This window comes from Hemibagrus wyckioides, linkage group LG04 (assembly GCF_019097595.1).
Source record: "Hemibagrus wyckioides isolate EC202008001 linkage group LG04, SWU_Hwy_1.0, whole genome shotgun sequence".
NCBI classification, from domain to species: domain Eukaryota; kingdom Metazoa; phylum Chordata; class Actinopteri; order Siluriformes; family Bagridae; genus Hemibagrus; species Hemibagrus wyckioides.
Genome location: NC_080713.1, coordinates 658,699 through 681,960, shown reverse-complemented (window position 1 = coordinate 681,960; position 23,262 = coordinate 658,699). Strand labels below are relative to the sequence as shown.

At 41.7% G+C, this 23,262-nt stretch overlaps 2 protein-coding genes across 12 annotated transcripts; one reads left to right on the top strand and one right to left on the bottom strand.

Moving 5' to 3' along the window:
* Positions 1 to 87: 87 nt before the first annotated feature.
* Positions 88 to 3,502, bottom strand: pdp2 (putative pyruvate dehydrogenase phosphatase isoenzyme 2). The gene is made up of 2 exons (XM_058387625.1): positions 3,405 to 3,502; positions 88 to 2,925 (listed from the first exon to the last, which is right to left on the bottom strand). Exon 2 carries the CDS (start codon positions 2,875 to 2,877, stop codon positions 1,318 to 1,320), a length of 1,560 nt encoding a protein of 519 aa, XP_058243608.1. The 5' UTR covers positions 2,878 to 2,925; positions 3,405 to 3,502; the 3' UTR covers positions 88 to 1,317.
* On the top strand, positions 2,937 to 20,688 carry terb1 (telomere repeat binding bouquet formation protein 1). Of its 11 annotated transcripts, none has more exons than XM_058387618.1 (23): positions 2,973 to 3,044; positions 3,448 to 3,513; positions 3,627 to 3,720; positions 4,065 to 4,112; positions 4,546 to 4,656; positions 4,766 to 4,894; positions 4,979 to 5,107; positions 5,940 to 6,000; positions 6,257 to 6,354; positions 6,984 to 7,112; positions 7,207 to 7,359; positions 7,489 to 7,620; positions 7,698 to 7,823; positions 7,910 to 8,013; positions 8,117 to 8,332; positions 8,680 to 8,978; positions 9,551 to 9,615; positions 9,772 to 9,867; positions 10,850 to 11,089; positions 11,234 to 11,280; positions 11,939 to 12,006; positions 12,432 to 12,578; positions 12,794 to 12,964. In XM_058387618.1, the coding sequence occupies exons 4-23, from the start codon at positions 4,103 to 4,105 to the stop codon at positions 12,864 to 12,866; spliced, it is 2,433 nt and encodes an 810-aa protein (XP_058243601.1). In that variant the 5' UTR covers positions 2,973 to 3,044; positions 3,448 to 3,513; positions 3,627 to 3,720; positions 4,065 to 4,102; the 3' UTR covers positions 12,867 to 12,964. The 11 variants fall into 11 exon arrangements, 7 of the variants coding, with proteins under 7 accessions (XP_058243600.1, XP_058243603.1, XP_058243601.1 ...); XR_009204446.1 differs by lacking the exons at positions 2,973 to 3,044; positions 3,448 to 3,513 and adding exons at positions 16,072 to 16,129; positions 20,357 to 20,688 and having other exon boundaries at positions 3,524 to 3,720; positions 12,794 to 12,870; XR_009204445.1 differs by lacking the exons at positions 2,973 to 3,044; positions 3,448 to 3,513 and adding exons at positions 16,072 to 16,129; positions 20,286 to 20,688 and having other exon boundaries at positions 3,524 to 3,720; positions 12,794 to 12,870.
* Positions 20,689 to 23,262: the final 2,574 nt, after the last annotated feature.

Sequence of the window (23,262 nt, the reverse complement as noted above, 5' to 3'; positions counted from 1 at the left end):
TGTTGTTCCAACTATAATAATAATAATAATAATAATAATAATAATAATAATAATAATAACAACAACAACAACATCAATAAAACAGCCTTTAATAGTCTAAGTGATTTTTCAGGACAGTAATCATGTATATATTTGATGGTATATATGGTCCTGTATAAAGTATTGGCACCCCTCTGCCTCAGATCTAAAGGTGCAGCACTGAGCAGTTTTTTTTTTTTTTTATTTATTAGTTAAATTAAAAATAAACCTATAATTGGACACAGTCATAAATATCTGAAATGATGCCTTCATATCCTTTCATTATTCCGGCCTTCATGCATTAAAGCTTATTAATGAATTCAAAACAAAAACAAACAGAACTGATTTCACATCAAACACAAGCTGGTCACTAACCACACACTGGACAATAACTGGTCAATAAGTGGAAAATAAATGAAATATGAGCCATATCATATCTATTGAGCACCACACAACCAGCACACACTCCTGAACACACGGGTATGGGGTTTTACACAGCCAGCTTCAGGGAAAGTGCAACAGCAGAGAGTGAGCAGGGAAAAAGAGTGAAATAAGACAAAAAAGCGAGGACACAAACATGTTTACAGTGAACATTACTGAGCAATTAAAGGCTTATTTAGAGAACAGAGGAAGAGGTTGTGAGAGTAAACATTTCTTAATAAGGTCACATGTTTTTACAGTTCAGATTCCACTGGTGAAGGAACATTAAAAGGAAGACACAACATAACGAAGATCTCAGCTCAAAATCCAAACCCTTGAAAGTTCACAAGAGGAAACTTGATGAAAGAAGGACTGGATGTAATCATGTACATTTACAATAAGTAATTTGGATTAATATGAAATAAACACAGAAGAGAAAGCTACAGTGAGACTGGTCACATGCTGAGGATCAGATAAACATCACTATATGATCTAGAATTCACAATAAACACCACGAGGAGCACGGTTCCTGCAGTTATTCTGAACCTGAGATTAAATCTGTCACATTTTCTTAACCAAGTAATCTGAGACATTTGTGACCCCTAAACACAGTGAGGCGATGAAGACCACTTCCTGACCAGACGTTCGGGGTCAGTTACAGTAAAGAATGGGTTTTATTTCTTTAATATCATAAAATCTGATTAAAGGCAAGTATCGAGAAAATAATCTCCGCTCACAGGGCTGTGAATCTCACAGATTTTGATTTTCAGGCCCTTGACCCAATTAAAACTGGGTTCTTCATCCACCTCAACTTTTAATTCAATATTTAAACTTCATCCATCGAACCCAAGGCTGAACATCTCAGTCTTTGTTTCTCTGTCACAAATGGTTCCGTGATGTTTTGTTGAGACTAGAGTTAAAATAAATTACGGTGATGGTGATGTCATCACGGTACATGCGTGCCAGGTCATCTGGGAGCGCCAACATGGCCGCCAGTCTCTCCTGGTCCATCTCTCCGTACTCATTCGTCCCGAGAGCGTGGCGAATCAGGTGTGTGGCCGCGTTTGGGTCCAACGCGGGCGTGGCGCGTGCCTGGCGCCGCAGCAGCAGCTGGTGCATCTGTCCCAGGCTGAGCCGGCCGGCCGAGACCGGAGCCTGCAGATGGACGCCGGTTAAGTGTTCCGCCACCAGCCGGACCGCCTCCTCGTTGTCCATTTCGTCCCACAAGCCGTCTGATGCCAGGATCAGGAAGCGATCCTGAGGGCGCAGACGGTGATAAGTGACCTCGGGTGTGGCCTCGAGGTACGGTGGCGTGAGGTAATGAGGTGGCGTGTATTGATAAATATTCAGCGCCTCTGAGTCACAGCCTCCGTTTTCTAACACGCTCTGCTGCAGCTCACGACTCCATTTAAATTGAACGTCTCCGAAAGCTCGCAGCGGCATCAACACGCCGAGCAGCCTGTCGTCCACGATGACCGTCTGGCGCTCACTGGACGGGTGCTGAGAGAGTACTCGCTCCACTTCAGCCGGGTTGGTTGTGTTGTGATCCTGAGAAAGAGGCAGCGAGCTCCAGCTCCCGTCGCTTTCCTGAACTCCGAGCACGGCTCGACAGTCTCCAGCGTTCGCTACGTAAATTCCTTCGGGTCCCACATGAGCGAGACAAGCCGTGCACCCCGCGAAGGCCGCCTGTACCGCCGTGTTCCGCATCAGATCACTTGCCAAAGGGACCTGAGCCTCCAGAGAAAGATCTGCGTCAAGGCGCTGGAAAGCGTAGCTGAGGGCGTCGCCAGGGTTCATTCCATCTCCGTGCTCTTCGCTGGCCAGCAGCTCCTGCCAGAACACACGCAAGTGATTGATGTACAGAGCGGCAGACTCGCGGTAGACGTGGTCATTGCGGTGTCTGTACCACTGCAGAATCGGCGGTACTGGCCGTAACATCTCCATCGAGGCCTCCAGATCCTCCAGGCTGGACTCTGACATCATCGCCACAGTGACATAATAAGGCAGACGCTCGCTGACCACCTGAGCATTCGCGTGACCACCGTGTCCATCAAAAACTCCGAACAGCATCCCCCGCGTCTGCAAGCAGGTGGCGCTGCTGCGTCGGTCTTCTAGAGGAGAATTAGCAGCGAGCTGATTGCTTTCGAACTTCAGTACTGGACTCAGACCGCCACGTCCATCAAACTCAGGAACTCGTATGGACTGCTCGTTAGCGCGCAGCACCGCGTCCACCTGCAGCCGGCTCAGCCGGAAGTCCAGCTCACGATCAGCAGAAGAGAGTCCATGTTCTCTGTCCTGACCGGAGTCTCTGTCTGACCTCCTTCCTCGAGACGAGCAGAGCCGCGCCTGCACGAGATGCACGCTGGAAACATTGTGAAGACCAGCGGAGAAAAACGCATGACTCGATCGGCCAAGCCGGAACAGGTGACGTGCAGCCATGTTTGATGACGTCACTGTAAATGTGGGTGGAGTCTAAATCACCTACATCTGGAAAAAAAAAATTCAGGCCATTAATAAACATGACCATACAACACCTTCTGATCCTTTTACTGTAATAGTGTTTAAACCTTACAGTAAAGCACTTTCTTATGAAACCCAACACTTATGTAAGTACTGTCTTTATAATATTAACGCAATAATATTCACTGTCGGGGAAAACTCTCAGTCCCTCAGGGGTACGGGTCATGAGTATCTTCTGTTACTGTAGATTATTAACAGCACGGATCTCATAAACAGAATTCCAGTGTAAATAAATGTAAACAGTATAAAGTATGAGTTTATTAACAGTATGACCCTGACCCCGACACACCGGCCACAGTACAGGACACTACCTGGTTAATCATTACCTAACCAGGCGAGCTAGCTAGCTTCATTTAATCTAAATATTCTGCCTATTTACGAAGTTTCCTAGAATTCTGTGTCGTTTAAATCGTTTAAAAATAAACAAAACAAGAAAAGTGGAGTACCTGTCAAAATAACCCAGTAGTTCACCAACCGGTTTCTGTGTAGACTTCCGAAGCGGTCGCTTTTGCTTTGCATGCGTACTTCCGGTGCACGGTTAGAGGAGCATTCTGGGTAATGTAGTGTTTTCTGTTTTTTTGTCCTTGCTGAACACTGCTAAAGGTAGCTGAACAATCACCGACAATATTTCAAAAAATAATCTAAAGCGCATATATATTTTGTTTCAGTTTGACTTTTAGACAGAACTAATGTTTATGTTCTGACGAATTTTTATTGACGTCGGAAGAGACGCGAATAACGCAGTGGCGGGAAAAACCTGAGGTAAGGTGAGAGGTAGCCATTTTCATGAGAGCTAGCTAGTTAGCATTAATCCAGACAACGTTTTATACCGAGGCTTTTACAATTTTACAATGAACATAATTTTTTCTTAACTTTAAATTTAGCTACTTGTGTGCTTTATACTAGTAAAAAATTTTTTAACTCCCTAAGCTACTCTACTACATCCAGTTTTTATAACTATATCTTAAAGAACACGCCTATAACACAGGCAGAATTTCTTGTCATGTTAGCAGAATTAGCTAGCACATTTCAGTTTGATGTGATTGTGATTGTGTGTACTGTAATCAGTAATCTTAATAATATTTTAAATATTTTATTTTCTGAAGTTATTCCCATACAGAAGCATAAACCAGCTGTGTTCACCATGTTAAATGGTAAGTTATTGTAGTTGTGTACTGGAAGCTAGATTTCACAAACCAGTTTCAGTCAAAGTTCAGCGTGAAGAACAACGTTTACTGGTCAAAATCTCACAAATTTTAGAACAAATGATTTGGAGGACCAAACAGTCGAGCTAAACCCAAAGATCTGACACTGAAAAAGATAAGAAGAATAGAATATCTGATCAAAACTGGAGGAGATGCTCACTGTTTGGTTTAATGTTGGACCATAAAGACACCAATTTGGAAAACGGCATCATTTAAAAAAAAAAATCTTATTTATTATTATTATTATTATTATTATTTATGAATCACATGATCATGACATGATCAGTGTACATACCTTGTTAAACAAGCTTCTCTTTCATTATTTATACTCTTTTCACTGTACATCAAGTTTATTTCCATGACCTTCTGTACCTTTTTACAGCCACCAGGACTGATCTCCGCTTATTACTCGAGTGTCTGAAGTACCAGATGAAATGTCCAGCATCTCAGAAACAAGCTCTGCTCACCATCGTCTCCATCTGCCAACAGAACAGTCAGTTTAACAAACACTCAGTAATTTACACAGTCTGTCACATAAACACACACACACACACACACACACACACACAGGGGGTCAGTGTTGGTTCCTCTGTGGTCAGCAGGTCAGAATGTGGAGTTCCTCAGAGAGATTGGAGGTGTGACCTTTATCTATAACCTGTCCAGAGCCAGCGATTACTATGAGGTCAAAGAAACGGCTCTGTTCACGCTCAGTTCTCTGGCCGAATTTAACGGTGTGTCCTGCATTTTATTAAGATGGAAAACTGACCTAAAGACACTGACTAACACTAACACTGAGATGTGTGTCTCATTTTTAGAGAGCTGTAAGCAAAGCCTGTGCAGTGAGGAGATGTTCTGTGGCTTGGCAGACTCCATGGAACAGGAAGTGTCCCTTACACTGAAGAGAGTGGCAGTCTACATGCTCTGTGTATTAGTTTCCAACAACAGTAAGACTTGCCTCTGATTGCATCATTGCACAGTTAGTGAACTGGGAACACTGGGAAGTTTATTTTCCTTCCTAATTCAAATCCCTTTTCATGATGACCTTTGAGAATTTATTTAGAAAGCTGAACATAATTTGGACAAAAAGTCTTCATAACAGACATGATGATTTAATACACTGTATTGCTGTTTTGGGACGTCTGCTTTTCCATGCACATGAATGTAATATGGAGTTGCCCCGCCCTTTACAGCTATAACAGCTTCAACTCTTCTGGGAAGGCTTTCCACAAGGTTTAGGAGTGTGTTTATGGGAAGTTTTGACCGTTCCTCTAGAAGCACATTTGTGAGGTCAGGCACTGATGTTGGACGAGAAGGTCTGTCTCACAGTCTCCACTCTAATTCATCCCAAAGGTGTTCTATGGGGTTGAGGTCAGGACTCTGTGCAGGCCAGTCAAGTTCCTCCACACTAAACTCACTCATCCATGTCTTTATGGACCTTGCTTTGGTCACTGGTGTGCAGTCATGTTGGAACAGGAAGGGGTCATCCCCAAACTGTTCCCACAAAGAGCATGAAATTGTCCAAAATGTCTTGGTATGAAGCTGAAGCATTAAGAGTTCCTTTCACTGGAACTAAGGGGCGGAGCCCAACCCCTGAAAAACAACACCTGAACTCAATGATCTGGAGGGGTGTCCCAATACTTTTGGCAATATAGTGTTACTTATTAATGATGTTAAAATCAACTCTAAAATTATATTCCCCTATTCCTCATTAGTGCTGATCTTATACCTGCCTCCATACATTCCTCTGATTCATGAACATGTACTTTTTTATTTCAGAGCAGGGACAGAGCCTTGCTAAGTCATCTAAGTGTATTGACATCCTTCTCAACTTATTCAGGTGCATAAACTTTACACTGCTTTTAAGAGAATTTAAGTGTTTTATAGAGCCTTTGTTTGTAGTTATGATTAAAATGTAAACATAAACAAAATTCAGAAGGCTTAAAATAGAAGAAAAGTCTCTTGATTAAACATGATAGCACATTAAAACATCTTTGTTCCTCATTTGATTGTGTAACTGATTTATTGATTTAATGCTGGACTAAATAACATGATTTTGATTCAGTGTGTGTTCTGTCTCATTGCTGTGTTGTCAGGAGTACTTATCCCATGGCTGAAGGAAGTGATGAGCTGCTGCAGCTGTGGACATCAGTGTCCAGTGCTCTCTGTGCCTGTGTCAACAACCCCCAGAACGGTACACAGGGTTCTTCACATAAACTAAGCCGGACAGTTCAGTAAAACTAGCCATGTGCAGGGCTCAGTGACATCCAGTAGGGGTTGAGATTCTAATTTCGAGAACCTACTGTAGGCAAGTTTGAAGATAATATTAAGATGTCCTCTTGTGGTTTACAAAGGGAACTGCAATTGCCAGGGAGGACTAATAATAAATGTTTTAGCTAGTTCATGAGGTAAAGAGGTGAAAGCCCCTGGCTAAAAACGGTTAATGACAAGTTAATAACGAGTGCTGAGCTTGTTTGCTAGTTATGTGTGCAGGTTAAATGATTGTGTTTCAGTGTTTTGGCTATGAGCTATGTTTCTCACATTACACAAAACAGATATGTTAAACTGGTCAGGGTGTTCTAGGGTTAGTTGTAACGTAGCTTTAATGCAGCTTTGTGTGCAGCTCAGAAGGAGTGGTCTTCCACGTGCTATAGCTACAGCATCATGGTGCGTTATGCTTAAATGTACAGTAGCTTTAATACAATTTTTATGGACTTTTATGCTTTTACTGGGTGTCCTCGATACTGACATAAAAATGCTGTTCTCCCCGATGTACAAAGTTCAATGATTTTTAAATTTCCTTTGTGTCCATTTCTCTGACAGTGGAGAACCAGTGTGCATGCATGTGTGTGTTGCTGCTGGTAAAGGTGTGGCTCCAGCAGCTGTCCATGTTCAGGGCAGAGCTGGCTCAACCCATCTGCTCCTTCATTGGCATGACTGTGGCTAATAACTGTGAGTGAAGACGATGAGCAGTAGAGCATGACTTAACACTGTGTATGTGCTCTCTGTTGTAGTAACGTGTGTGTGGTTATGTTAATTTTTCCAGCATGTGTACAAGTGTATTTTGCATCAGTTGGAGGACTGCTCACACTCTCAGACACTTTGTCCAGTGCGGTTTCTCAGTGCACTGAGAATCCTGCAGCCTGTATGATCGCTACATTAATGACCAGAACACTGTCTGCCTGCATCACTGACACCGGTAAAACACACATGCACACAATTTAACCAACTCTGTCTTTATTGCACCTTACACACACACGACAGATAGAGATTATGTTAAAAAGGAGTACTGAAGTATAACTTTGGTATTTTTGACTTTCTTCCTCAGAGGCTTTAGCTCCGGTTCTGTCAGAGCTACATTTAGTACCAGACCTCCTGATGTTGCTGTCAAGCCCAAACCTCAATCCACGAGACCAGCTGGCCGTGGTTTTGACACTTGGCCACTGCACCGATGCTTGTGGTAAGAGTGTATCTAACATCTTTTGTCTTTTCTAAAGATACTGAACAAACTAAATGTTTTGTCTTATCTGTGTGTAGAGGAGCATCAGTTTCAGTTGTTGCAGGGTGGAGGATTGCCTCTGATGATCTCACTCTTGACTGATGCAAATGATGAAGAAGTCAGAAAGGCAGCTACCTTTGTACTGCAAACTTGTAAAAAACTTGGTGAGGTGGTTTCCTGTTTAAGAGATATCAAGCTGTGTCATTATTATTCAAGTCATTACTGTCCTCTCTGCTTTGTCGCTCTTCAGCTGGATCTATAGCAGGTCAAAGTGTGGTGTCCGATCTCCAGAGACATCGTCAGTCAGCCTGGGAAATCCAGCAAAGAATTCAGCAGCTAGAAAAACGACAGCTGGTCTGTGTGTGTGTGTGTGTGTGTGTTTGTTATTGTGGGATATTGACAACTCTTGATGTTGTTGGAGAAAGTTATTTTGTGGCTATGTGTGTGAGTTTCTCAGGATGATTTGGGAAGGGGTGTAGAAAATACTTCAGCTCAGCCCACAGTACGCGGAGAGAGATTGTGGGAAGACTCAGTTGTGCGAAAGGTCAGCGGTCAAAGCCGAGTATATGAGGTGGAGTCGGGGGTAAAGGACATTCCACAGAACTACACACCACCTACACAACCTCCACCTCAGCCAGTTACAGTGTTGGGAATGAAAAACCAAGAGCCAGTGGTGCGTATCTATCACATTTAAGACTGAACCATATACAGTATAAACTTTAAATATCACTGAATCCATGAAGTCTTGTGCAAAGTCTACATTTTTCTGCTGTGTTCCTGTGATACAGAATGTCAAAAATTGTATTGTGGCATAATTTATCACACTATCAATAATATATCATGTTTCCCATCCCTAGAAACATGTGAATCACATCTAGCATACATTAATAGATTTGTTATGAATTGTTTCAATTATTTATAATTATCATTAAAAAATATTATTATTATTATTATTATTATTATTATTATTAAACTGGATTTAAAATAGCATTTCCATAAAGTGTTTGTGTGTGTTTGCAGCAGCATGTTCAGAGTCAGACTGTTAAAGACTTTGAAAGGTCAGTGGATCATTTCCAGAAAGGAAACAGGGAACAGCCGCGACTGCCTGAGAATGTGATGAGAAGTAGCATAGCAAAACAGAGTGAGCAACAAACAAGAAGAGAGAGTGTGATGCAAAACAGAGGGATGGAAGAAATGAAAAGAGGTCTAACAGATGAAACAGATCTCAACAGAGGCAGAAGCAAAGATGACCCAGGGAATGAGAACCCTGACCATGACATACACAGCAATCTACCAACACAAGACAGAGACGAGTGCAGGTGGGACCATATTCATTTATATAACTGAAATTTTGCTTTAATAAAAACACAGCTAGTCTTTTCAGTAAAAATGATGACATTGCATATATTTTATTACAGTAATTTATTATTTTAACTACAATATTCAGACTGATCTACATTTAGGAACCCACTTTAAACCTGGTTATTTCATGCATTTTCTTTCAATATATTACACCATAACCCAAACTCCTCCCAGTGCTTTACATCATAACCAAACTCCTCCCTATATATTACATCACACACTCAATGCCTGTGACCTTCCTCTGATATAAATAAAATAAAAAATGCAGTATGGATTATTTATATTATTTACTAAAGCAACAAAAATCTTTTGTGTAAAAACAGAACAACATGCGGTTTTCTAAGTGATACAGCAAATACATATTAATATTTTATCTACCGATTTTTTGGGTTAATATAAGTCAGACTTTATGAATCACAATTATGTAACTGTATGTTTTATGTTTTTGTTTCTGTTTTTTCTCACATGCTCCCACATGCTCAATCATTGCTCTTATATATATTTTTGTTCTGTTTTTGTTGGCTTTCAGCCCCGATATTTTCAAACATCCTGCTCCCATGAAGAGACGCCAGCAGGCTTCTTTTCGCTCTGAGGGTACACACCAGTCTGTATAAATCTCTCCCAGAGTTGAATAATCTGAAAAATCATCAGCCTCCGATCTTTAAAAAAACAAATTGTGGAATTAAATGCAGTGTATTGTTTCTCTGAAGCAGTAAACTGATCTTCAGTGTTTTTTTTTTCTCTGCTCAGATGAGCTGTCTGTGTGCTCTGAGCTCTTGGACAGTGAGATTGAGAGGATTCTCATCACTCCAGCTACCTCTAAGCCCAGCATGCTCCGCTGTGCAGGTGTGTATTCGTACTGTCAGTAAGAACACCTGATAAGAAAAATGAGAACTAGAAAATGAGAAAGTAGCTAAATTATTGCTGAAGTGTTTGTGGGGTTCTGAGAAAATCTACATTTGGTCTATCAAGAGAGTTTTGCAAGCTGAGGAAAAAGTATGCTAAAGTATTGTTTGGGTAGTTAAAGGGTTACACCTTGTGTACAGGGCTATACTGGAAAAGGTTTGGGACTCTTGCAGTTAAGGGAAGTTGTAAAGCTGCATTAGGCATTCATTAAAATTGTGAGTGTTCAACTTCATGCCAATAGTTTGGGGAAGAACCACATATTATGGTCAGGAGTGCACATACATGTACACTTATATTGCCAAAAGTATTGGGACACCCCTCCAGATCATTGAGTTCAGGGGTTGGGCTCGGCCCCTTAGTTCCAGTGAAAGGAACTCTTAATGCTTCAGCTTCATACCAAGACATTTTGGGGATGACCCCTTCCTGTTCCAACATGACTGCACACCAGTGACCAAAGCAAGGTCCATAAAGACATGGATGAGTGAGTTTGGTGTGGAGGAACTTGACTGACCTGCACAGAGTCCTGACCTCAACCCCATAGAACACCTTTGGGATGAATTAGAGTGGAGTGGATCAGTGCCTGACCTCACAAATGCACTTCTAGAGGAACGGTCAAAAATTCCCATAAACACACTCCTAAACCTTGTGGAAAGCCTTCCCAGAAACATTTAAGCTGTTATAGCTGCAAAGAGCGGGACAACTCCATATTACATTCATGTGCATGTAAAGGCAGACGTCCCAGTTTTGGCCTGGCTCGCAGTCTACACACTGATTCATCCCTAAGGTGTTCTATCGGGTTGAGGTCTGTGCAGGCCAGTCAGGTTCCTCCACACCAAACTTTTTTGTGATTATTAGTATTTTTGTGGGTGTAGTTTTTTATGTATGTTTATGTGTAGCTCAAGCCTGTGTTGTTTTTTGTCAGGGTGTGTGAGCGGGGTGGACGAGGTGAACAGCAGGTCAGTGGGTGCGGTCCTGCGCAGCTGTAAAAGTCAGTGTGAGTTCCACTTGGTGCTGCAGAGAGCTGAGGATCTTCTGAAGAGAAGCCTGCGCATCGATGGGGTCACACGCACATGTGGTCATAACACGCATGACTTTGGAGTCACCAAACACACAACAGAAGAAAGAGAGGATAACGCAAGCAATCATGGAGACTCTTTTGGGTGTAAGAATTCAGTTTTTTTGTATTTTGACAGACAGTAATTTAGTGTCCTTAAACATTAATGTGCCAATTTCTTACTTGAGCTGTCTGTGTGCTCCTTTCTTGCCAAAAACCTTTTCTTCTTTCTCTCTATATACTGCTCTTTAGTGATGAATCTCACTCCATTGAAGAGATCGGGTGAAACACAGGGCAAGTTAAGTTTGTTTTTCTTTTTTGAACAGATGTTTTGTTGATAATTTGATGATTTATTCAGTTATGATGTTGGCAGTGAGTTGGCTTAATGTACAATGGATCTGGGAACTCTGTGTGTGTGTGTGTGTGTGTGTGTGTGTGAGCACAAGCAGTGCTAACATGAGTGGCATTATTCACACACTCGCCATGAGTCTTTTTTACATGCAGAATATTTAAAAGTGATGTCCAGTAGATACACATCAGAACATCCCTGTCTATCAGGTCGAACTGTAAAATATTCAGAGATTTCATGCACAACAAGAGGTTTTTAAAACTCAAAAACTGTAGATGGAAGAGGAACCAAGGGACACCTGGTCTCTGGAGGCAGATATTAAGAAAATGGAACAAACTGGAGTGACTCTGCCCTGAAAGGGGCTACAGGCTATCATCATGATGATGATGATGATGATGAAGATGATGATGAGTGGTTTGCCCTTACCTGGTTTAAAGTGGACACATTCTGCACAAAAACCTTGCATGTTATGTACTAAAAGGGTGTACAAGCCTGAAAAATGCAGTTTGTACCTTCAACATACGCTTCCATTAATTAGGTGTGGTCATTTTGTTTTATTTTGTTATACCACCTTTATCTGCTTATTTCTTTCTCTTCCTCTTTTTTAGGCTCAGATGTGGAAAAGAGACATATGTCCATACTCCAAAAACAAGGGGTCAATGATGGAAGGCAGAGTGTAAGATGAATTTGATTAGAGTGAAGTGTGTATAACTTTATTAGTGTATTATTAAGTGTATTATTAATAAAGATTTTCCACCTTTAGTTTCAGGCAGAGGAGAATTTGGACAATGTGTGTATTAGTCTTACTGTCACCTGTGTTTCTGCTGAACACTGTTTTATACCCTATGTAGTGAGCATGCACAGTGAATAGAGGACATTAAAGATTTGGTTTTGCTTGTTAAAGATCCCAGATTGTGTAAAAAGTGTAGCCACTTATTTTACAGCCAATTATTACTTCCTTTTCTTAATAAAAAAGACACAATTTTTACTTTTCTAGGGTTTATGTACTGTAAGCACACAGTGGAGTTACTGCTAATGTTTGTTAATGTAAATGAAATTAAAATGCAGTTTTAAGTAAGAGTAACTTTGATCTTCTGACAGCCACAGAGACAGGAAGGACTATTCTGTAGATGAGCTGAAGTACCTCAGTGAGGGTGTGAGGCGTTTTGGTCACTCCTGGAACACTATTCTGTGGACGTATCCCTTCCAGCAGGGACGCACAAATGTAGACCTGGCCAACAAATACAGGTGAGACCCACTGGGCAGCACATTTTACATCATCATGCACAGAGTAATCTGTATATTATTGTTTCATAATAAGTGAATAAAAATAATAATAAAGTTCGACTGTACCCTGACTGTAGGTTTCTGCTGATAGACTCAGTGCTTAGAAGGAAAGGATTAGAATTATGGAAAGTAGAAGAAGAAGAAGAAAGCATGTAATTATCTTTCCTTTTTTCCAGAAAGCTACAGCAGAGCTCAGCACTGACCCAAGACCTCATAACACAGGAATCTGCTGAACAAAGACTTCATTAACGTGGTCTGTAAAGTCTGTACTGTTAATGTGTAAACAGCAGGTCAAGCCTTTAACACACAAAGCCGCAGTTCTTTCTTAAGATGTGTTTATTTAGTTTTAGTGCTGATTAAAATATTTGTTGTTTTATTGTGTTGGAAAGTGTGTCCATCAAATATTACACATTGTTTAGCTGGACTGTTGTGATCCATACAGACTCTGACAAATGGGAATCCTTGTAGTTTATTAGCATACAAAGCTGTTATGTTTGCTCTTTCTGACACATACACACACACACACACACACAAAAAGGCTCATACACTCCATGAGAAAATAAAATAATGTGAGTTTTTGTTTCTGTTCTAGCTTGTCACCGTCTGTCCACCATCTTATTGGTGTGTTACCTGATTGTGTTATGGGTCTGAATTCTTAAAATCTCTCAGAACTATAAAGCTGTTGGGAAACAGAGTAGGATTTAAATTGGACCCTACAACAATGTTCCTAGATACAAAATTCCCTCTGTGTATCTGTCTGAGAGAACATAATTATTTGGACACCTGACCATCATACACATGTGCCCCCATGAAGACATGGTATGTTAAAATTGGAGTAGATGAACTGGAGTGTCCTGCACAGTACCCTGAGCTCAACTCCACCTGAACCCCAGACCTCCTCACCCAACTTCAGTGTCTGATCTCACTAATGCTGTCGTAGCTGAATGATCACTAATCCATACATACACAATCCAACATCTAGTGGGGAACCTTCCAGAGAGTGTGTGTGTGTGTGTGTGTGTGTGTGTGTGTTGTAAATATGAAATGGAACTCTTGATGCAGTACATGGAAATCTCATTACATTCTGTCTGAATAAGTTTTTTTCTGTGGACGGAGACTCCACATCTTTCCCAGATATTGTTGGCTTTATTCCAGAGATTTCCTGAAACAGTTGAGTCATGGGATTGTAGAATGTAGCTTATAATAATACACTCGGAGATGATTTACACCACTGGGTTTAATGAAATATCGCAACTTTTCCACAGTAGTTGCTGGTGGAGATATAAAGCGGATTACATGTTTGAGGACTGCGGTTTGTTTTCTCTTATTCATCCAGTGCTCATTCAGGATTATAGCACTGTAACTGCCTGCACTGAAGATATTTTTATTAACACTTGTGATTTTATTGATTATTCTCTCTCTCTAATGTTTGTCCTTTTACCAGTTGTTTTCTTTCAGTACACAGTTACATGGTTATTTAAGTTCATTGGCCACATTGATGGTCACATTTGACCCTGGATCCACATCTCCCAGGGTAACCAGTGGGTCAAAGTTCACCAACATCTCATCTGTCTTAGATGCCTCCTGACCAGAAACTGCTTTATGCTCCATTGCTAAAGCTTCAACATTTCCAACCAGAGCTTCTGCACCAAGCTCAGAAGGTTCAGTGATACTGTGGTCCTCTGTGGTTAGAGGCTCACATGGGACTGAGACGGGTTCTGCTGGAGATTCAGGGATGGAAAGCTCAATTTTGGTTGAAACCTCTTGGGAAAAACCCATCAGTGAGTCATGCTTGGCTTCAGGGTCTGGAATGGCAGCCACCAGCTCAGTTGGATCCTCCACACCGACAGACGCCACCTTGGCTTCCACGGTCTCTGTGCTTTTGTTTAGAATATCTCCAGATTCTTCACTAACAGCAGCATGTGTGGTAAAATCTCTGGGTGTGATGTCCATCTGAGGAGCCTCTTCTGCAGGCATGGTTTCAACCTTAACCTCAGTCTGAAGATCATCATGTTTCTGTTGAGAAGGAGCTCCAGCTCCATCGCTCTTCCTCCGGCTCGCCTTTGCTCCCATTCTTTTCACTGGAAAACATCGCACCACAAGTGAGCTTTGGTCACACATCTGACGGGTTTGGAGAACTGATGGCTTTATACAATACAGAACACATGTGCTAACACTCAGACTATAAACACCAGAAAACTGCTGAAATGTCAGATTTATTCAATAAACTTTTTCCAGGGGTTCTAACGAAAACTGGAACAAGAATTATAAAAATCTCCCTCAAAGGCAGAAGCTTTTTTCCAGAACGTACAGTCCAAGCACAGCTAAGCGTTAAGGATTATTCTTCTTACTGAGCAAATCACAAGCTTTCAGCCGATTCTGAGAAAGAACCCACTAATGTCCTTTATGACTTCTTCAACCAGGAACCACTGAAATAATAATAATTTAAAAAAAAACATTCTTAAAGTTTTCTAAACAACACGGCTAACAGGAAGTGACCTTGGCAACCAGATCAGAGTGGACACATGTCCATTATCTGTGTTTGAGTTACGGGAGGTAGAGAGAGTGATGGATAAGTGTCCATGAAGAAAGATTTACTATGTTTAATGTTAAAGTTCTAAAGCTTTAGAAATATATTGCTTTTAAATGCCCTCATTTCCAAAGCCTTTTGAAATAATTTTTATTACTTTGGATAAAACCATCTGGCAAAATGAATAAACATCAAAAAGTCCTTTATTATTCTAATATATGTGTGGAATGTTTTATATAATATTCTATGCAGGGTGTTCAGAACAGTTATGGATTATTCACTCGTCCATCAGGAGAAACATTTAAAGTGTCTTCGTTGAACCTTTAGAACTCTCTGGGGTTTTTTCTGTTAGAAACTGTTCAAAGTAGAGTAGAACCTTAAGGAACCTAAGAACCCCTAATCATCCAATGAACACGTACAGAACCCTTTTCTAAAAATGTACTCTCCTTAAAAATTCTCTTAAGGGTTCCTCAGTTTCAATAAACCATTCCAGAACCCTGGTTTCTTAAAAATGTGCATGCCTAGGAAAAATTTTTCTTCAGGGGTTCTTTGGGAAATGAAGGGTTCTTAGCCTCCTAAATGGGTTCTATGTGGGTTCTATGTGGAATCTTATCTGAACATTCAAAATTAATAATTAACACCTTATTTACATTATAATTAAACATTGAATAAATATACCAATTATTATGTTATTAATAATCTTTCTGTACAATAACACCACACTGAATCTGAAAGGGTTCCTTAGTGGAACAACACAAGAACCTTTCTAGCAGTCTGTATGATGTTCTAATATTCAGTGAAGAAGTCTCTCTAACCCTCAGAGGAACATTGTGTCCTCACTGCTCTACAGTACAGAGTGTTTTAAAAACAGAGTAAAGTTTAGTCTCAGATTAAAGATGTTGAACTGTTTTTCTGTGTCTTTAGTGGAACAGAATCTGGACAAAGAGAAGCGGAGATCCAGCATGCGACAGAAGACTGTCCGGTAACCGGGTTTACTGTTCACTTACTGTCTAACACTCACAATACTCACTTAAATACTCAACCCCACACACCAGCTCTCACAGCTCCCACATTCAATTCACCCCATTTTACCCCACATTTACTCACCTTTTGCCCTGATGAGAAACTTTCAGTAACTTTCGGTGTAAGTAACGGAAAGACTGAGCATGAGGAGGTGGAGCTCTCTCCTCTCCTCTCTTCTCCTCCCCTCTCCTTCCCTCTCCTCTCCTCCCCTCTCCTCTTCCCCCGGTCCTGATGAGAGAAACGCCCTTCCCTTCACACACCACTGATCCTTCTCACACAACTCACAACAGTGTGTAAGATAAAATAGAGCAGGATGAGGCAGTGTTATTACTACATACTAATCTGTTCAATGGATTCATTAACGTGTGTGTGTGTGTCTGTGTTTGTGTGTGTGTGTGAGAGAGAGAGAGAGTGAGAGAGACGCCCTCTAGCGGTGAGAATGTTTGACCCTCCTCTTTGGTGATCATCTACATGAAATAATTCAAAACTAAAAACATTAAAACTTACAACTAATAAACTTTTAATATTTTTTTCCCAGAATGACAGGAATGTTTCTGGTTGTGTGTGGACATTTGGGCATAAAGTAAAAGAAAGAGAAATCTTATTCTTCTTCTTTGGTCTTTTCCCTTCAGGGGTCTCCACAGCGAATCATCTCTCTCCACCTATCCCTGTCTTCTGCATCCTCAACACTTACACCCACTAGCTTCATATCCTCATTTATTACATCCATATTTCTCCTCTTTGGCCTTCCTCTTTGCCTCCTGCCTGGCAGCTCCATGTCCAACATTCTCCTACCAATATCCTCACTCTCCCTCCTCTGGACATGTCCACACCATCTTAACCTGGCCTCTCTAACTTTGTCCCCCAAACGTCCAACATGAACCGTCCCTCTGATGTACTCGTTCCTAATCCTGTCCAGCCGTCTCACTCCCAAAGAGAACCTCAACATCTTCAGCTCTGCTACCTCCAGCTCTGACTCCTGTCTCTGTCTCAGTGGCACTGTCTCTAAACCATACAGCATGGCCGGTCTCACCACTGTCCTGTATCACCTTCCCCTTGATTCTCGCTGAAATTTTTCTATCACACAGAACTCCTGATACCTTTCTCCACCCATTCCAACCTGCCTGCACTCGCTTCTTTACCTCTTTCCCACACTCTCCATTACTCTGGACTGTTGACCCCAAGAACTTAAACTCCTGTACCTTCTTCACCTCTTCACCCTGTAATCTTACTGTTCCACTTCCCTCCCTGTCATTCACACACATGTACTCAGTCTTACTACCACTGACTTTCATTCCTCTTCTCTCCAGCGCAAACCTCCACCTCTCCAGGTTTTCCTCCACCTGCTCCCTGCTCTCACTACAGATCACAATGTCATCTGCAAACATCATTGTCCAAGGAGACTCCTGTCTGACCTCCTCTGACAACTGGTCCATCACCATAGCAAACAGGAAGGGGCTCAGAGCCGATCCCTGATGCAGTCCCACCTCCACTCTGAACTCCTCTGTCTGACCTACAGCACACCTCACCACTGTCCTGCTCCTCTCATACATGTCCTGCACCACTCTGACATACTTCTCTGCTACTCCTGACTTCCTCATACAGTACCACAGCTCTTCTCTTGGCACCCTGTCATACGCTTTCTCCAAGTCTACAAACACATAGTGCAGCTCTCTCTGACCATCCCTATACTTCTCCATCAACATTCTCAGAGCAAAAATTGCATCTGTTGTGCTCTTTCTGGGCATGAAGCCATACTGCAGCTCACAAATTTCCACTACCTTCCTTAACCTAGCTTCCACTACTCTTTCCCAGAGCTTCATAGTACGGCTCATCAACTTTATCCCCCCATAGTTGCTGCAACTCTGCACATCACCCTTATTCTTAAAGATCGGCACTAATACACTTCTTCTCCATTCCTCAGGCATCTTCTCACTCTCTAAAACCCTGTTAAACAGACTAGTTAAAAATTCCACTGCTGCCTCTCCTAGACACTTCCAGACCTCCACCGGGATGTCGTCAGGACCAACTGCCTTTCCACTTTTCATCCTCTTCAAAGCCTTCCTGACTTCATCCTTTCTAATCTTATCTACTTCCTGTTCCACAGAGTTCACCCCTTCTACTCTTTTTTCCCTCTGATGTTCCTCATTCATCAGCTCTTCAAAGTACTCCTTCCATCTCCTCTGTACACTCTCCTCACTTGTGAGCACCTTTCCATCTCTATCCTTAATAACTCTAACTTGCTGCACATCCTCCCCATCTCGATCCCTCTGCCTAGCTAACCTGTACAAGTCCTTCTCTCCATCTCTAGTGTATAACCTAGTGTACAACTCATCATACGCCTTCTGCTTGGCCTTAGACACCTCCCTCTTCACTCTGTGCTGTAACTCCTTGTATTCCTGTCTATTCTCTTCAGTCCTGTCCATGTCCCACTTCTTCTTGTCTAACCTCTTCCTCTGAATACTATCCTGAACTTCCTCATTCCACCACCAAGTCTCCTTATCTTCTTTCCTCCTTCCAGATGACACACCCAGCACCTTTCTTCCTGTCTCCATGATCACTTCTGCTGTAGTTTCCCAGTCATCTGGCAGCACTACCTGACCACCCAGAGCCTGCCTCAACTTCTGTCTAAATTCCTCACAACATTCCTCCTTTTTCAGCTTCCACCACTTGGTTTTCTTCTCCATCTCTATCTTTGACCTCTGCTTACAGACCATCAAAGTCATCCTACACACCACCATCCTATGCTGTCTGGCTACACTCTCTCCCACTACCACTTTACAGTCACTAATCTCTTTCAGATTGCCTCTTCTACATAGGATGCCATGTCCATCCTCTTAGCAAAGTCCACTATCATCTGTCCTTCAAGGTTCCTTTCCTTAACTCCAAACTTGCCCATCACCTCCTCATCACCTGTGTTCCCCTCACCAACATGTCCATTAAAATCTGCTCCTATCACCACTCTCTCCCCCGTGGGAATACTCTCTATCACCTCATCTAATTCTCTCCAGAATCTCTCTTTCTCCTCTAACTCACAACCTACCTGTGGGGCATAACCACTAACAACATTCAACATCACCCCTTCAACCTCTAACTTCAGACTCATCACCCTGTCTGACACTCTCATCACCTCCAGAACATTCCTCACAAACTCCTCCTTCAGGACCACACCTACCCCATTTCTCTTACTATCCACCCCATAATAAAACAGCTTGAATCCTGCTCCTATACTACGAGCCTTGCTCCCCTTCCACCAGGTCTCCTGTACACACAGTATATCCACCTTCCTTCTCTCCATCATATCAGCCAGCTCTCTACCTTTCCCTGTCATAGTACCAACATTCAGAGTTCCTATTCTCAGTCCTACACTCTTACCTTTCCTCTTCTCTCTCTGTCTGCACACTCTCCTCCCTCCTCTACTTCTTCGAGCAACAGTAGCCCAATTTCCACCAGCGCCCTGTAGGTCAACGGCGCCGATGGCGGTCGTTGTTAACCCGGGCCTCGACCGATCCGGTATGAAATTTAGAGTACTGACGATTCGCATGGTTAAATTTGGCAATGTTTTACACCGGATGCCCTTCCTGACGCAACCCTCTCTATTTATCCGGGCTTGGGACCGGCACAGAAGTCACTGGACTGTGACCCCCATGGCTAGATTAAAAGAAAGAGAAATATTAACTAATTTTATTAAGACTTTATTATCCCCACCAGGGCTGCATTAACAATAGGGCTAGGCGGGGCCTGAGCAAGGAGGGGGTCTGTGATTGGCTGTGGAGCAGATTGACAGGCCATCGGTAGTGTTGATCACGAACACCTCACCACGCCCACCACTTAGCGCTGTTATTTAGTGGAGCTTTGCCATAAAGTCCATGCATTATTATTAGTTATTAAAACATCACATTCTAATTTGGTTTACCAATCCAACACGTTTATTCTATATTTAACTTGTGAAGCATCTGCGTGTGGGCCATAAGGTGACCAGGTGATTGCTGCCCCTTTATTAGGATGTCCACATCTACCTATCACTCTTTACTCTTCACTTCATTCTAATCTAATCTGGAAATGATCACGCATGAAGTCTTCCATAAGAAATATGTCATCTATTTTTTTTTAAGTGTGACAAACAGCAGAAGAAGTATGAGTTACTCAGAGCTAATACCAGAGCTATCGGGTTATTTTACTAAAGCTGATGGTGGCGTGGAAGATGATGAACAGTAAGTGGACTGGGGCTGGACAAAACACAGCATCATCATCATCCTACTAAGGACTGAGGATCTACTGAGGACGCCATCGCACACCTCCATCATACAGCCCTGATCCATCTGGACAGCAGAAGGGGGAATTATGTCAAAATGCTGTTTGTTGACTACAGTTGAGCATTTTACACCATAACTCCCTCCATACTCACCACTAAGTTGGAGATCCAGGGCCTCAGCCCATCCCTGTGTCGATGGATGTCCAACTTCCTGTGAGACAGACCTCAGGCAGTACGGGTGGGCAACCATGTCTCACCCTCACTCACCCTCAGCACTGGAGCCCCCCAGGGTTGTGTTCTGAGCCCCCTGCTGTACTCTCTGTACACCTACGACTGTGCGGCCACTTCCAGCTCCACCAACATCGTGAAGTTTGCGGACGATACTGTGGTGGTGGGCCTGATCTCCAATAACGACGAGACGGCCTACCTAGAGGAGATTAAAAACCTGGAGACATGGTGCCAGGTCAACGATCTCCTCCTGAATGTCAGCGAGACTAAGGAGCTGATAGTGGACTTTAGCACAAAGCAGGAGAGGAATTACCAGCCCCTCACCATCAACGGGACCCGAGTGGAGAGAGTGGACAGTTTCTGGTACCTAGATGTCTACATCACGCAGGACCTGCCATGGTCCTGTCACGTCAACACCCTGGTGAAGAAGGCCCGGCAGTGTCTTTATCATCTCAGACGCCTAAAGGACTTTAAACTGCCCTCAAAGGTGCTAAAGACATTCTACACCTGCACCATTGAGAGCATCCTGACGGGAAGTATCACAGCCTGGTTTGGGAACAGCACCAAACAGGACAGGCAAGCTCTCCAGAGGGTGGTGCGATCAGCCGAGCGTACCATCTGCACCGAGCTTCCTGACCTGGACACCATATACAGCAAGCGGTGCTGGACCAAGGCCAGCAAGATTATGAAGGACCTCAGCCATCCCAACAATGGACTCTTCTCTCTGTTGAGGTCAGGGAAACGTTTCCGTTCCTTGAAGGCGAACACAGAGACAATGAGGAGGAGCTTCTTCCCGCAGGCCATTCGGGCCCTCAACCAGAACACCTAGTACCTGGACTCTCTGGACTTCCCCCCACACGACATGACATTCTACCTCAGCTGATTGTTGCACACACAATAATTGCACTACTCTGTACACACAATAACCACACCCACTGTACATCTTTGTGTGCATACTGCACCGACACTTTACTGTTACAACTGGTATTTGTACAATAGATATCGTTATTCCTGTTAAAACTGGACATTTATATTTTCCCTTATATATTTGTATATATTTATCTTATGTATGCACACTGTATATACCGTATTATTTATTGTCATTACATTTATATTTATTTATTTATTTATTTTTATCTACATACATGTATATACTATATATTATAGATGTTTATACATATATATTATTTATATATTTTTATAAATATTATATTATATTACATTATTATATTATTACATTATATATATTATTATATTATTTATTATATTATATAATGTATTATATTATATTATTTATTATATTTTATATTGTATTATATTATTATTATTATTCATTATTTATGTTTATATTATATACATACTTTTACTATTTTTTATATATATATTTTATATATTTTTATATACACATATATTTGTATATGTATTTCCATTACACAGTTGGCTTTACATAACTATTGGTGTTTTTCATAATTTATCATGTCTTTAATTTCTTCTTTTATTTCTTCTTTTTATTCTTCCTATTTTTCTCTCTCTATATTTTTTATTTCCTATATCCCTATACTTTTTTTGTCCACACACTTTAAATTCTTTCTTCAAATGTAGGACAGTTATAAAAATCATCTCACTACATGTCGTACTGTGTATGATTTCGTTTGTGACAAATAAAATTCGAATTTGAAATTGAATTATTTGAATCCTCACCGGTTTTAGGTCAGTTTGATTATTACCTTGATGCATGTGTGTATTGCTTTTTGTGTTTGAACAAATTCTATATATTCACTTGAGGGGCGGGGCCGTGGGCGAGAACCCGGCTGAAATGTTGTGTTGCGTCGTTATGATGCAAGCTTATTTATATTATTTATATTTAAATGTATTTTAAGCATTGTGGCTTAAATACAAATGGCTCTAAATAGTTCAGGTACATCAAGCAGCGGGGGAGGTTGGGGTCAGTGCACAGGGGCAGCTATGACAGAGAGGGTTAAGGACCTTACTCGAGGGACCGACGGGCAGCTTGGTAGTGCTGGGGCTGGAACCCTGACCTTCAGTCAACTCAGAGCCTTAACCACTTGAGCCCTGACTGTCCTGTGTGGTTAAAGATACTGGTCATTCTGGCCATAAACATAAAGTGTGAAAACAAGAACATGCCCCCCCCCAACACACACACACACACACACACATGTGCTTGTCTGACATTAGAACTTTCTAAACCTCAACACTAATAAAGAGATGATCACACTCTGATTACTTCCACTGGTCACTGAGGAATAATCTCAGAGTTTAAGACTTTTCATTAAATCCAGGATATTTTATTATTTAAATTTTCTATGATGGAGAAATGAACCTGTATAATTCCAGATGTCTACACACATGAGCACACAGAATTCCTTTATCACAGTCAAAACACTGATAAACACCTTCTGTACTGTACACTGTTACACAACACATGACCTGACTATGACCAGACTATAAAATATCACACACACACACAGTAATCAAAGCTCCTAACTGACCACAATAGATATCCACTTGGCTTCAGTTAATCATTTACTTGTGTGTGTGTGTGTGTGTGTGTGTACAGAATAGAACTGTGTTATCATTTAGATAGAAAT